The sequence below is a fragment of the Bos indicus genome, chromosome 27 (assembly GCF_029378745.1).
Source record: "Bos indicus isolate NIAB-ARS_2022 breed Sahiwal x Tharparkar chromosome 27, NIAB-ARS_B.indTharparkar_mat_pri_1.0, whole genome shotgun sequence".
Taxonomy (NCBI): domain Eukaryota; kingdom Metazoa; phylum Chordata; class Mammalia; order Artiodactyla; family Bovidae; genus Bos; species Bos indicus.
The window spans coordinates 14,943,982-14,958,636 of record NC_091786.1 but is presented as its reverse complement, the minus strand read 5'-3'; the positions used below and the strand labels follow the sequence as shown (position 1 = coordinate 14,958,636).

The following is a 14,655-nucleotide window of genomic DNA, read 5'->3' as shown; positions in this document are numbered from 1 at the left end:
ATAGAAGTAAACAGAAATATTTTAAGTAAAGCATATGCTCATTTCAAATGACCTGTCCTATATTCTAAGGTCTTGGGGCAAATGATATATTTTTCCAGCCTTGCTGTGTCTGTAGTATTTTAGGTTTGTATCCTGGAGGGGCTTTGTAATTAGCCTCTTCCAAAGAAACAAGTCATCAGTTCAGTTCAGTCACTCAGTCATGTCTGACTCTCTGCGACCCCATGGACTGCAGCACGCCAGGCCTCCCTGTCCACTCCCAGAGTAGGTCTGGTCCATCGAGTCAGTAATGCCACCCAATCATCTTATCCTCTGTCATCCCCTTCTCCTCCCGCCCTCAATCTTTCCCAGCATCAGGGTCTTTTCAGGTGAGTCAATTCTTCCCATCAGGTGGCCAAAGCATTGGAGTTTCAGCTTCAGCATCAGTCTTTCCAATGAATATTTAGGACTGATTTCCTTTAGGATGGACTGGGTGGATCTCCTTGCAGTCCAAAGGACTCTCAAGAGTCTTCTCCAACACCACAGTTCAAAAACATTAGTTCTTCAGCGCTCAGCTTTCTTTATAGTCCAACTCTCACATCCATACATGACTACTGGAAAAACCATAGCTTTGACTAGACAGACCTTTGTTGGCAAAGTAGTGTCTCTGCTTTTTAGTAAGCTGTCTAGGTTGGTCATAACTTTTCTTCCCAAGAGCAAGCATCTTTTAATTTCATGGCTGCAGTCACCATCTTCAGTGATTTTGGAACCCCCAAAAATAAAGTCACTGTTTCCACTGTTTCCCTGTCCATTTGCCATGAAGTGATGGGACCAGATGCCATGATCTTAGTTTTCTGAATGTTGAGTTTCGACAAGTCATCAGGTAGATTTTTCTGTCATATTGCAGACAAGGAAATCAAGGCTCATGGGTTTAGGAGGATTATATCCTGAAGAACTGGTAATATTGCCTATATTGATTTGGGATGTGAAATTAAAGCAGATGTTCCTGATTTCTGAAGAAAGTCAGTTGTTTGCCTTTGCTTTTTCCTTTTCAAAACCCACCCACCCGTTTTGGCTAGCTTGACACAGTGGTGTGCTTCCAACGTCACCACGTCTCCTGCAAGTGGGCTCTTAATACACTGCGGTTTGTTGTTGTCTGTAGTAGGTTGAGTGGTAGCCCCCCTCAAAGATATGTCCACATCCTGACCCCCAGGACCCGTGGTTGTGACCTTATTTAGAGAAAGGATCTTGGCAGATGTAATTAACTTAAAGATGTCGAGAGGAGATCATCCTGGATTACCTGGTGGGCTGACCCAGTGACAAGGGTTCTTATAAGACACAGAAGAGGGACTTCCCCGGCAGTCAAGTGGTTAAGATAATTCACCTTCCAGTGCAAGGGTGGTCAGGGAGCCAAGAGCTCACATGCCTAGCAGCCAAGAAACCAAAACATAGAACAGAAGCAATATTGTAACATATTCAGTGAAGACTTTAAAATAATGGTCTGCATAAAAATTTAAAAAAAAAATCTTAAAAAAATAAAGGACACAGACGAGGAGACACCCACAGGGGGGAAGGCCAAGTGGAGAAGGAGGCAGGGACTAGAGTGCTGCAGCCGTAAGTCAAGAGCACCCGGACCTACTGGAAGCTGGAAGAGGCAAGGCAGGATTCTCCTTAGAGCCTTGCTGATGTCTTGATTTTGGACTTCTGGCCTCCACCGAAAAATAATAGGATCCGTTTCTGTGGTGCTAACCATTCAGTGGGTGGCAGTTTGTTATGACAGCCCAAGGAAGCGTACACTCCCTCTCAAAGCTACTTCTTCACCTGGGCTGTCCACCAAGATACCTTTTGCTCAAACCCCTGTGTCCCTGTATTTTGGATTTTGTTGTTCAGTCGCTAAGTTGTGTCCGACTCTTTTTCAAACCCATGGACTGCAGCACACCAGGCTCCTCTGTCCTCCACTATCTCTGGAGTTTGTTCAAATTCAGGTCCATTGAGTCGGTGAAGCCATCCAACCATCTCATCCTCGGTTGTCCCCTTCTTCTCCTGCCTTCGGTCTTTCCCAGCATCAGGGTCTTTAACGAGGCGTCAGCTCCTCACATCAGGTGGCCAAAGGATTGGAGCTTCAGCTTCAGCATCAGTCCTTCCAATGAATTTGTAGGGTTGATTTCCTTCAGGATTGACCGGTTTGATCTCCTTGCAATCCACTGGGCTCTAAAGAGGACCAGAAAGTGAATGGATTCTTCTTGGTGCAGCTGAACACTTAGCGCCCCTCAGGCAGTCCTTCGTGTGGAGCCTTACTCACCTGGCTCTTGGCTCCTGAGTGCCTTCTCTGGTGCAGAAGGACAGGAGACCTCCACCCCCTTGTTCTCTGCTGGGCTGAGCGTGGGCCAGGCTGAAAGACAGAGAGGGGGCAGTGGCTGCAGCAGATGGCACCTCCCAGGACGATGCTGTGCCTGCAGCTCCTGGGCTGCCTGAGGGCCCAATGCAGACGGAAACGCCCTGTGGCTGTAGTCACTGTAGATGTTGGGTGGCCTCGGGGCATTTCCTGTCTGTACCCACACCTCCCTAGAGCATCGGTTTATAGGTTTTCTGCTAACTTAGGCTTGCTGGCGTTCGGCTGTCTGCATAAATATTTCACTCAGACCCCACTGTTATTCCCTGCCCATTCATAAGCCCAAGAATCCCTACTTGTATTTTGAGTGGTTTGAGGTCATCCCCAATTCTCTTCTGCTGAAGGCTGTTGTGAGTCTTAGAAAACCTCTGCCACCCTCGGGGCTTTGTCTTTCCGGGTGCTCACGGGGAGGCACTCCAGGCTGGCCATGTACCAGGGCTGTCTTGACCATTGCTGAGAGCTCAGCGCCAGGCCTGACACCCTGGAGGCTCCAGGTAACATTGTGCTGAGAATGAATGCATGAAGGATGGCTACTTGAAGGGGAGGAACATCGATGACTCTGTATATGTTCTGTTAAGATAATCAGACTCAAGAACACTGGGTTGGCAATGGTCACATTGCTCTCAAACGGAGACTCCATCATACCCAGTGCATTCCTAGTGAGAGATAAATAGGTGGCCAATTAATGCCTTAAATTTGTTTCCATCTCCTGCTTCCAATACATGAAGGGGTGGGGAAGTGAATGAAAGTCTGTTGCTCAGTTGTATCCGACTCTTTGCAACCCTGTGGACTGGAGCTCACCAGTCTTCTCTGTCCATGGGATTTCCCAGGCAAGAATACTGGATTGGGTTGCTATTTCCTTCTTCCAGGGATCTTCCTGACCCAGGGATCGAACCTGCATCTCCTGCTTAACAAGCAGATTCTTTGCCACTGAGCCACCAGGGAAGATAGATAGGTGGCTAATTAACGCCTTGAATTTGTTTCCATCTCCTGTTTCCAGGAGGTGGGGGCTGATGGAACAGGTGCTCTGGATTCCTCTGGAGGAGCGATAAGGAGGTTTGCACAGCAGCATTGTACCTAGCTCCTGAACGTGGCTGTGGCTTGGGCCAGTTGCTTTTTATTATAAGTATTTGCAAATACACATAGTATGCTTGAATGATCTAACGACTAGAAAGAATAATGTAGCAAATTCCCTTCTAGATTTAAAACTCACATCTAGATTGGACAACTATTAATTGGGAGGTGACTAAAGCAACTCCCTGACTGGGTATATCTGTAAGACCCAAGAACATTTTCTTATGGATTCACAATACCATTACCAATTGGATAATCATAAATTAATCATAATTAGTCATCATTTAAAGTGCCATTACTGCCCTGTTCCTATTCAGAATACCTGACTATTCCTCAGATATCGTTCTAGGATTTATTTGTTCCATCAGAAGCCACAGCAGACCCCTAGGTTGTGTTTGGTTCCTGACTATGAGCAACGCCCGCTCCCTTTTTGCCATCTCTCCATTGGCTTGTTGAAGAGACCAGGTCTGATCTGGATTTGTCCTCATGCTTGATTTTGTGGTTTCCCTGGGCTGTTTCTTGAGGAAGGAAGGAGGCGGCATCCAGGTTCACTGTTCTCATCACTTCGATTGATTCCCACCCTGATTTATGAGGTTCCTGTTTCTCCGCAGAGGTCTGCCTGGACCCAGGCGCCAAGGCCCCCTCCCTGAGCCCTGGAGGTCATCGGGTAATTCCGACCTTTTCCTGCTCTGCACTTTGAAAGCAGGCTTGTACTTGTGTAAATATCAGGCCATCTCAGAACACAGTGAGAAGTCCAAACAAAAATAGCAAGCAACATTGGAACATCTTATAGATATTGGGGGAGTGGAGCAGCCGTGGGAGATAAGAAGGCTGGATTCCACTTGGAGGTCAAGCTATGTTTGTTCTGCGTTGCTCAAAATTATCTCAGATGTTCTCAACTTGAGCCGGGCTCATCTCTTCTGCCTGCAGGTGGGCAGAGGTCTCTACATCTGCTGTTGTGTTCAGTCCTTCCATACCCAGTGTGTATAGCCACCCTGGAAAAATGTCTGTTTAGGTCCCTGGCCCCTTTCAAGGGGATTCATGGTGGATGATTGCTAGGTTCAGTCATTACTTTCATGGTTTCGTGATTTGGGCATGATTTCTGGGAGACTAGGTTTGGAGGTGTGTGTGTGTGTGTTTGTGTGGTGTTGCTGTTGTTGAGTCACTAAGTTATGTATGCTTGCACATACACACACAGTTGAAAAGATCTGCCTATCAGAATCAATTTTGTGTCTCGAGATTGATTTCAGATTGTGTCACCCCAGATCTCCTTTGATCTATAAAAAAGTGCAAGAGTCTGATTCTTTAAAGGTCTGTATCTTTAAGCATAAACCTTTAGATTCTGCTTGTGTACTTCAGGAAAAATTCTTTCAGATATAAATTTATGGGTTTTTTTTTTTTTCCCCCTGGGAATGTTAAAAACTGCATTGAGTGATTTTGTGCTCTGATATTTGTCTACCATAAAAAATAAAGTTTCACTCAACCCTCTTCAGATCACCGCCCTTTTGAAACTGGCCAACCTGAAACCCCGTCCTCTCTCAGTGGACGATACAGTGTGAACACGGAGGGTTTTATGAAAAACCTCTCACTTTCAGTTCTTCTTTATTGACTACGTTTTATATACATGGAATTTTCCCCTTTAACAGTTCTGGGGAACCCTCAAATGTTCTGACATATTTTTAACTCAGGCTTTGTGGCTGGTTCTGTGGGAGGCATCAAGTCCCTTTTGGGTCGGTGGGGCCCGTTTGTATCTTTCATTGTGTGAAACCAAAGAGGTGGGAAATCCCTCCTGACATTTACTTTCCTGCTCCAGTGTATTGTGCAGAGATTTCCCCCCCCCCCTCCCTAGAAACGATCAGATCTACCTTGAGAGCTTTAAAAAAATACAGTTTTCTTGGTCTTTAATCTGCATGGAATCCAAGTCAGCAGATCTGTTGTAGGTCAGGAAATCTAAATGTAAACCCTGGGAGACAACTGGCAGTGTGAGTCAGTGATTGAATATGGGATCACATGACCTAGGTTCTGAGTTTAGATATTTACTAATATTACCGTGAGTTCCTTGAATGGATAATTTAAATCTGTTCCTCAGTTTCCTTAACTGTAAAGCGGAAACAGTAACATATACCCAGCTCCTTCGGGTGTTGCAAGAACCAAAACTGAGACCTTGTGAACATGCAAAGTAAACTGGGTTTCACATAAGTAGTTTTACTATTTTGTTTCCAAAGCACTAGTTTCTAGTCATACATTTGCCAGGGTTGATTTAAGCAGTTTTGAGTTGGGATGTAAGAGAGATGGAGAAGATCTTCTATGACAAGAACTGTACTTAAGGGACTTTTCTTCAGAAAAAGTGTGTCATCCTCACATAATTGGTACATCTTTGTTTATATTTGTTGCTTTCTCCTCAGGCAGGGTAGTAGACACAGGGATTAGAACAAAATCTTAAAAAAAATTTTTTTTAACTTCTCTATTTTGTTTTATTTTATTTTATATATTTTTGGCCACGCCATCTGTCATGCGGAATCTTTATTTCCCCAGCCAGGGATCAAACCCGTTCCGCGCCCCCCCCACCCCCACCCGCCACCCTAATCCCTGAACCTGAGTTTGCCTAAACTACGGAAGTTGGTGACAGACAGGGAGGCCTGGCGTGCTGTAGTCCACGGGGTCGCAAAGAGTCAGACACGACTGAGTGACTGAACTGAACCCCTGGAAGGGGAAGTCCCTAAAACAAAATCTCTCATTTCTGTTGGCTGCATGAGCAGATTGAGAGATTCAGTCTCTGACAATGGCCTCAGACACCCCGACTTCCCTTTAGCAGTGAAATGTGTATTGCTTTGAAGAGTTGCCTAATTTTAAAAAATTTCTTTATTTTTAATTGAAGGATAATCACAGTATTGTGTTGGTTTCTACCATACATCAGCATGGATCAGCCATAGGTATATACATATGTCTCCTCCCTCTTGAGCCTCCCTCACACCACCCACCCCTCTAGATTGTCCCAGAGCCCCGGGTTGAGCTCCTTGCATCATTTCTCAAATTCCCACTGGCTGTCCATTTTACACATGTTAGTGTATATGTTTTCATGCTAGAGTTGCCTAATGTTTAATTTACCTAAGACAGCTGGAGTTCCTCTTTACCAAGTGACAGAAATAAATCATAAGCTATAGACGTTTCAGTCAGTGGCCATTTACCTGTGATCCTGTAAAAAAGGAGGGACAGATAATGAAACACATTGGCATTTCCCAAATCATCACTTTTGACCTTGAAATTTATTTCTAGCCTACCAGACTCCACCTGCCTCTCAATCTCACCTGGTAGACTGTCAAGGTTTGGGTCATAGTGAGGAAATGGGTTTGGTTTACCATAGACATTCAGCAAACCCAGTGATTTTACTTAATGGGGAGTCTTACTAGCTGAAACTAGCTAGAACCCTCTGCAATGATGGCCTGAAACCCTTCGCTGCAGTTCTTACTTTTTTTTTTTTTTTAGGAAAAGAAGATTTTTCAGATCCCCTGGATGCATGCTGCTAGACATGGGTGGGATGTGGAAAAAGATGCACCCCTCTTTAGAAACTGGGCCATCCATACAGGTATGAACCCACATCATCTCCAGAGGCTGGTACTGTTGCTTTTTTTTTGTTGGTTTCATGCTTTTTAAAAATCAAGGTATAACTGACAAATTAAATTGCAGGATATTTAAAGTGTACTTTGTTTTTTGGTTGAGAATATTTAAGTTCTACTCTCTTGGTAAATTTCACTTATATGATAGACTGTTAGCTATTGTTTCTTTTTATTTTTACTGCATGTATGAAATGCCTTGGCTTATGGTTTCATGAAGATAGTGCTGATAAACCTGTGACTTGTCTTCAGACACATCCAGGGCATATGAGGTATAGACTTCATCACTCAGAAGTGATGCTCCACCCATTCCATAGAAACTGAGTCTTTAAATTTCCTGGACATGTGGTTTTCTATTTTTTTTTAACACCAAAAATACTATATATTGGGATATATCCGATTAACAATGTTGTAGCAGTTTCAGATGAACAGTGAAGGAACTCAGCCATATAAATGTGGTTTTCTGATGAAGTTCCCCAGGTATGTACCAGGGGGATGTAGAACTGATTTGTTCTGGAGCTGTAAACCTTGGTCGAATTATTTCCCCCAAAGGTAGTCGAGATTATATTTATTTATAACTAGAGAGCTGTTTCTCTTACTATTTATTTAGCTATGTATTTCTTACTATTTATTTATTTAGCTGTTTATTTTTGATTAATACTTACTATTTATTTAGCTATTTATTTCTTATTATTTATTTGCTGTTTATTTATGTAGCTATTTATTTATAATTTCATTTAACTAGGGAGCTGTTTGTTTGAGAGTCAGTTGAAAAGGAGACCTTCCAGTGACTTATGCTTATTGGTCTCCTGGCCTCCTGAAGCGAAGTGAAGTGAAAGTAACTCAGTCATGTCCGACTCTTTTCCACCCCATGGACTATAGAGTCTATGGAATTTTCCAGGCAAGAGTACTGGAATGGGTAGCCGTTCTCTTCTCCAGGGGATCTTCCCAACCAGGGATTGAACCCAGGTCTCCCACGTTGCAGGAGGATTCTTTACCAGCTGAGCCACCAAGGAAACCCTCCTGACCTCCTAGCTTTTTCTTTTCCTTACCTTGATTATCCACATTGATTTCTACCCTTATTTTCTCTGAAGCTGTTTTGTAGACCCAGGGTGACCAGTTTGTCCCAGTTTGCCCTGAAACTGGGAGAAGGCAATGGCACCCCACTCCAGTACTCTTGCCTGGAAAATCCCACGGATGGAAGAGCCTGGTGGGCTGCAGTCCATGGGGTCGCTAAGAGTTGGACATGACTGAGCAACTTCACTTTCACTTTTCACTTTCATGCATTGGAGAAGGAAATGGCAACCCACTCCAGTGTTCTTGCCTGGAGAATCCCAGGGACGGGGGAGCCTGGTGGGCTGCCGTCTATGGGGTTGCACAGAGTCGGACACGACTGAAGCGACTTAGCAGCAGCAGCAGCGCCCTGAAACTGTTGGGTTTTAAAACAAAAATTCCCGCATCCCAAGAACCTTCTCAGCTTGGAACAAACCAGGACGTTTGTTCACTGTAGGTGTGGCCTGGAATGAAAAGCATTCTCTCTGCAACCCGCCAGCAATCCTGTTTCCAGAAATTTTTACTCTGGAAATAATGTTCCCTCTCTTTTTTTTCCTCTTAACCTTCATTCTTTCGACTATTTTTTTTAGGAAAGCATCAACCAGGAATAGATAAACCTGACCCAAAAACGTGGAAGGCGAATTTCCGATGTGCCATGAACTCTTTGCCTGACATTGAGGAAGTCAAGGACAAAAGCATAAAAAAAGGAAACAATGCCTTCAGAGTCTACCGGATGCTGCCCATGTCTGAGCGGCCTTCTAAGAAAGGTAGATAAAGATATTTACTGGCTAAAACAACTGTTGCTTAAATAGCGCCTTTGTGATTTCTTGATTTCCACAATCGTAGCCACAGCAAGAATACAACCCTGTTCCCATTGTGGATGTTAATTCTGCCTTTACTTGGCTGGGTAAAATGACTCTCAGGGCCCCCAAGGAAAGGAAAAGAAACGTTTGGGATCTTGACCATCTACACATTACAGCAATAAATGCAGTGAGAGTTTCAGAAAGAACTTAATGTAGGGGAAATGTCTCTGCATTCTTCATGGATTAATCCCGAACTATTTTTGTTGCCACAGGAAAGAAACCAAAGACAGAAAAAGAAGACAGAGTGAAGCACATCAAGGTAATCTTTGTGCAGAGAGGAGACCAAAGTTGTGATCATACTAGTGATTCATAGTCTGTCTCATGAAGACAAGCGATGTGGTCTCTGTGAAGTATTTAATCTTGCTTCCTTTGCTGTTGTGATTTCTGTGCTCTCATGTCTTCTCTTTAGCATGTGCCCGATTGTGGGCTCAGGTACACACACCTCCCCTGCTTCATCCAATTTCCCTGAACGATTTATGAATGAACTCACAAATCCACGCTGAGCCTGGCAGTCTTAGGCCTCCATCTGGCCCCTGCAACTCTTGCCAGCTGGTCACTTAGCTCCAGCTAAGCTCCAGCAACTCGCTACTATCTGACAATATCAAGTATGTTTTCAGGCCATTAAATATATTTTAAAGTATATTAGGTATTATAAACTTATATTAAATACCTACATTTATATATGTATGTGCTTAGTCACTCGGTTGTGTCCAACTCTTTGTGACCCCATGAACAGTAGCCCACCAGGCCCCTCAAGCCTGGCAGGCTACAGTCCATGGGGTTATAAAAGAATTGGACGTGACTGAGTGACTGAACACACATGCACACGCACACGTATATATATGTGTGTATATGTATATATTTATGTGTGTGTATATATATATACTTGTGTGTGTGTGTGTGTGTATATATATATATATATTTTTTTTTTTTTTTTTTTACCCTTGATAGGCTATTAGTTTGTGCTCTGTTCAGGCCCTCTATTTGTGTGGATCTCAATATAGAACTAGCTTTCAAAAAAAAAAAAGAACTAGCTTTCGTAACTCCCAAAGGTCTTCCATAGGGATGTATTTGTGTGTGTGAGCTTTTCCATCGGCTATGTAGTCTGAAACCCCCTACCCTGTGAGGGTCTTTGTGTGTTGATTGGGGGGCCCTTGTTCAAAAGCCATAGAATTGCCAAATATCCCAAGAGAAACTGAAGATGAGCTTCGGTTGCTAAGCAAAGAGCAGACTCTACAGTCCGGGCCCGTAGACCATCAGAGAGACAGTGGTCTGCTTCAGCACACCCTGTTTGCAGATGAGGAGACGGTGGCGTGAGAAGGTTGAGTGACAGGGGCCCAAGGGCAGCGGGACATGTGGCCAAGTTCACATGGTAACTTTGAACTGAACTTAAAAGTGATGCCAAGTACTCTGATTTATACTCCAGAATAACTGTTGAAGGAAAATCCAAATTATCCAGACAGCGCAATGTTTAAAAGCAAACCACTGAGTCAAAATAGTTGGAAAAACACACACACAAAATATACTTCAGTTTGACTTGTGAAGGTAATTAGAGGGGAAAACTTAGGTAAATTGTTAAAATTTCAGACACATTTACTTCTACAATGGAAAAGAAATATTTTAGCTAGAGTGTTTCAGCAGTGAGACCTCTAGTTTCCACTTTCAGTATTTTTAGTTGGTGACTTACTTTAAATATAGCACAGTATAGGCCTTATATTTTAACTTTTTATTATGGAAAAATTTTATACACACAGGAAGGAAGCAAGTGAGTCAAATGTACTTCATAGACCGTCACCCCACTTTCAACATCAATCAGCTCATGGCCATTTTATTACATTAGTACCTCTGTCCACTTCCCTATATGCATGAAACTGCAGATACTCAACCATTTTTGACTTGCAAAAATAATTTCATATGGTTCAGCCCAATATTTTAAAGCAGATTCTAAACATCATTTCTTTCACAACTACTTCAGTAAATATCTTTAAAAGATAAATGCTCTTTAAAAATAATCCAGAATCATTATTACATCTGAAAAAATTAATAGTAGTTCTTCACTATCACCAAATATCCATCCAGTCAGTGCTTAAAAATTTCTGATTTGTCTCATAAGTTTCATAGTTTTTATACAGTCTGATCACTTGAATCAAAATCATATAAAGTTCACATGTTGTGATTTTTGTATATGTCTCAAGTCTTTTTAACCTATGGGTTTCCACTAGATTACTTTCAAAAAATTATTTTTTTCTTGCAATTGAAAAAATCTTGTTGTTTGTTATATCAGATTTCCCACCATTTGGATTTTTTTTAGGGCCTACATTCTGATTATTCTTGTTTAGTCAGAAAAGTTGTAACTTCCACAAATGTGTGATTTTGAAGAATCTTCTACAGTCTTAAGTACAGCTCTGTCATATTTACTGCTATTAATATTTTCACAGCATCTAGCTTAGTCATTGGTACAAAACAGATAATTAATACATATTTGGTCACTGCCTAGATAGATGAGTATTTGTTGACCAAGTAGATGCATAAATAAATATATGGGGAGGGAGTGGAGGGTTAGAATGCAGATTAAATTTCGTAATCTCAGTTAATGGAGAAATAAAAATGGAGTAACAGATGTTCACTTTTCAGTTGACTTTGCTCAGACATACCCTCCAGAAGCAATGACTATTAGGTGCCAATGATGGTAAGATGTACTATTATTTTTTTAATCTGTAAGCAGGGAAAACTGCTTGCAGTGAAATCTTGACATACATAATTGATCAGAAGGCACGTCTTACTTCAGGCGTAGGGAAATGGAGGACTGTGCCCCTCACAAGTCCATCAGTGTGCGAATTGATGACACGTGGTGTTCTCGGCAGTAAAGATCATCTGCAGCCCCGTCACAATGACAGTGTCTTGCATGTGGCCAGGCCCCACATTGACGCAGGGGGGCAAGTGAGAGCTTTCTTTGTAGGCTCAGCCATGTGGGTTAATTCCATCCCAGGAGAGGGTGCAGTGAGAAATCCTGCTGTGATGTAGGCTTGCTTAGTACCTGAATTGTGTCCCTCAGAGAGACATTGTTCCTTCAGCAGAAGATAGGCGATTCATCGGAAGTAAACACAACTTAACTTTTGAATATAAATCCCCTTGCATCTGACTTAACAACAAAGGCTGGGAACATGGAGGAGGCTTGTAGGCTTTCCCAAGTGCTGTGGCTCATGGCTGCATAGTGTTCATTGAATGTTTCTGGAGAGCGGTTCAAAGTCCATTCCCCAGATGGTCTGGAATTGTGTAAAGGATTTTACTGAGATGTTCATACATTACTTTTTATTGTTTGTCAAAACAGCTAAGATCTGAGTTCATATGTCCTGTGCATATATGCAACGGAATAGACTAGGTAGGTTTCTTCTACAGAGAAAATTTGTCTTATACAAATGCTTCCCTTGTGGCTTAGTATCTACCGGCTAATGCAGGAGACGTGGGTTGGATCCCTGGGTCGGTAGGATTCCTTGGAGAAGGAAATAGCAACCCACTCTAGTATTCTTGCCTGGGAAGTCTCATGGACAAAGGAGCCTGGCATGGTCCACGGGATCGCAAAGAGTCGGACATGACTGGGTAACTAAGCACAAGCGTGTAGTAACTGGGTATGAAAATTTACTGTTAAAACAAGCTCTTCCCAGTCTTCCTTCAATTAAAGTTGAAGTGTTTTTTTTTTTTTTTTTTTTTTAAGATACCTGAATAAATACTATTCTTATTTAAATTATTTTTTTCATTGCAGTATAGTTGATTGAGTTGAAGTTTTAACTAGGAAGAAATATTCAGAGCATGCTGGCCCACTCTTAGAATATTTCTTGGGCCATTCAGGTAGTCTGTTATCTCCATGCTCTTTGTTTCCTCGGGAAATAGCTTCCCGGAAACTGGGAGACCAAGGCCCACTGACCACGTAATATGTGCAGAAATGCTGCCTCCATATCCTCAGATGTTGGAGTATATGCTGTGCACTCAGGGAGCCATTTTACTTGAACTAAGCCCTGCCTGCATGGAGGTAACTGGCTGTCTAAGGGAATATTCTCATAAGAAGCACAGTAGAGAGCAATACTAGATGGCACGTCATCAGAGTATATCTGTGTTTCAGAAAATGTCCCAAAGCCATGATGAGTAAGGATAGAAGTGGATAAAACAGAGGGGTGTAGCTGACATTCTGGCGCTCTTACCATGCTCTCAGCTTCAATTATTACCTGTTTCGTCTTTCTCATGATGGGCAGGTTGTCTCCCTTTTGTGTTAGCAGCAGTGGAGGCACAGGGATGTTGAGTGATTTTCCCAGAGTTCCACGCTTTATGGAGTTGGGATTTGATTCCAGGCGAGTCCAACTCCAGAACCTGTGCCACATCACCTTCCTCAGTGCCTCAGTGCTGTGGGCTCCGAGCCAGGCCTTGGGGGACATGCCAGTAAATTGGTGGATATCCACTCCCACCAGCAGCATCGCACGTGAAGGTCTGGAGGTCAGAGTTGATGTTTGGTCTTCATTGGATAGGGCTTCCCTGGTGGCTCAGATGGTAAAGAATCTGCCTGCAATGCAGAAGATCTGGGTGGGGAAGATCCCCTGGAGAAGGGCATGGCAACCCACTCCAGTGTTCTTGCCTGGAGAATTCCAGGACAGAGGAGCCTGGCGGGCTACAGTCCACAGGGTTGAAAAGAGTTGGAAATGAGAAGTCAGGAAACCAGCTTCATTAGAGCAGGAGCCTGAGTGAGGCCTCATGGGGAAAGAAGGCATGTAGGTAGGATGGATTCGAAATGAATACTTGCAAACTGTAGACTGCTTCCAAATCAAAGAATTGATGCTCTTAGAGAAAATATAATCAAGGACAGCCTTGCACAGTCACTTGGTAAAGAGCAAGTCTTTGCTCTTTGTTAGTTTTGAGTGCAGACCTCTAGATGGGAGTTACAGAAAAGCAGGTATTGGCTCAGCAGAATTTTATTTTATTTTATTTTTGGCCACCTTGCACAGCATGCTGGATCTTAGTTCTCCTACCAGGGATTGAACCCGCCCTCCCTGCATTGGAAGTTTGAAGTCTTAACCACTGGACTGCCAGGGAAGTCAGCAGATTTTTCCGATAGAGCGCTCGGATCCAACATTGACTTGAGCTGGCTTACCAAACAATATGCTCCCTGTTGCTGTCCACAGATAGACTGAATGACTACCTGTCAGGGCTCATCCTGGAGTAAGCTTTTCATGGGTGGCAAGGGACCTTCAATTTTTAAACCTTAATGAACTGAAAACCCATGCCAGCAACCCACCTGAACTTTCAACAGATGGAATCAGAACTGCTCTGGAAGCAGGAAACAAGTGAAAGTACTCACCCAGCCAGCCCTGGTGCCTCCCTCTCCTCCTGGAGGCTCTTGAAGAGACTGCTCAGAGGACAGTCTGCAAAACTGGTTGGCCGACTAACCTCCATGGATGTTTTTGTGGCATAAGGCACCGCTGAACTCCTTGGGAAGGACTTGGAGCATGGTGGACTTGATATTTAAGGGAGGTCTTTCTCACAGTCAGGGAGGAGAGACTGAAGTAGACAGTTTAGCTGAAAATAGTGGTTGGAATGGAGAAGAGACATTTCTCTGCAAGAGGATGCTGAGGATGAAGACAGGTATGGATCCAAGAGGCAGCCCTGAGTTTTCAGGCCTCATGGAGAGATGTTA

The 14,655-nt window shown here is 43.3% G+C and overlaps 1 protein-coding gene across 2 annotated transcripts in view; it reads left to right on the top strand.

Annotated features, from left to right (window-relative positions):
- The window catches only part of IRF2 (interferon regulatory factor 2), an 83,716-nt gene that overhangs the window by 43,383 nt on the left and 25,678 nt on the right, over positions 1 to 14,655 (top strand). For both annotated transcript variants that reach the window (XM_070781707.1, XM_019953488.2), the window contains exons 3-5: positions 6,929 to 7,028; positions 8,700 to 8,876; positions 9,185 to 9,231. In XM_070781707.1, the coding sequence (XP_070637808.1) occupies positions 6,929 to 7,028; positions 8,700 to 8,876; positions 9,185 to 9,231 (324 nt within the window). The remainder of the gene's footprint in view (positions 1 to 6,928; positions 7,029 to 8,699; positions 8,877 to 9,184; positions 9,232 to 14,655) is intronic.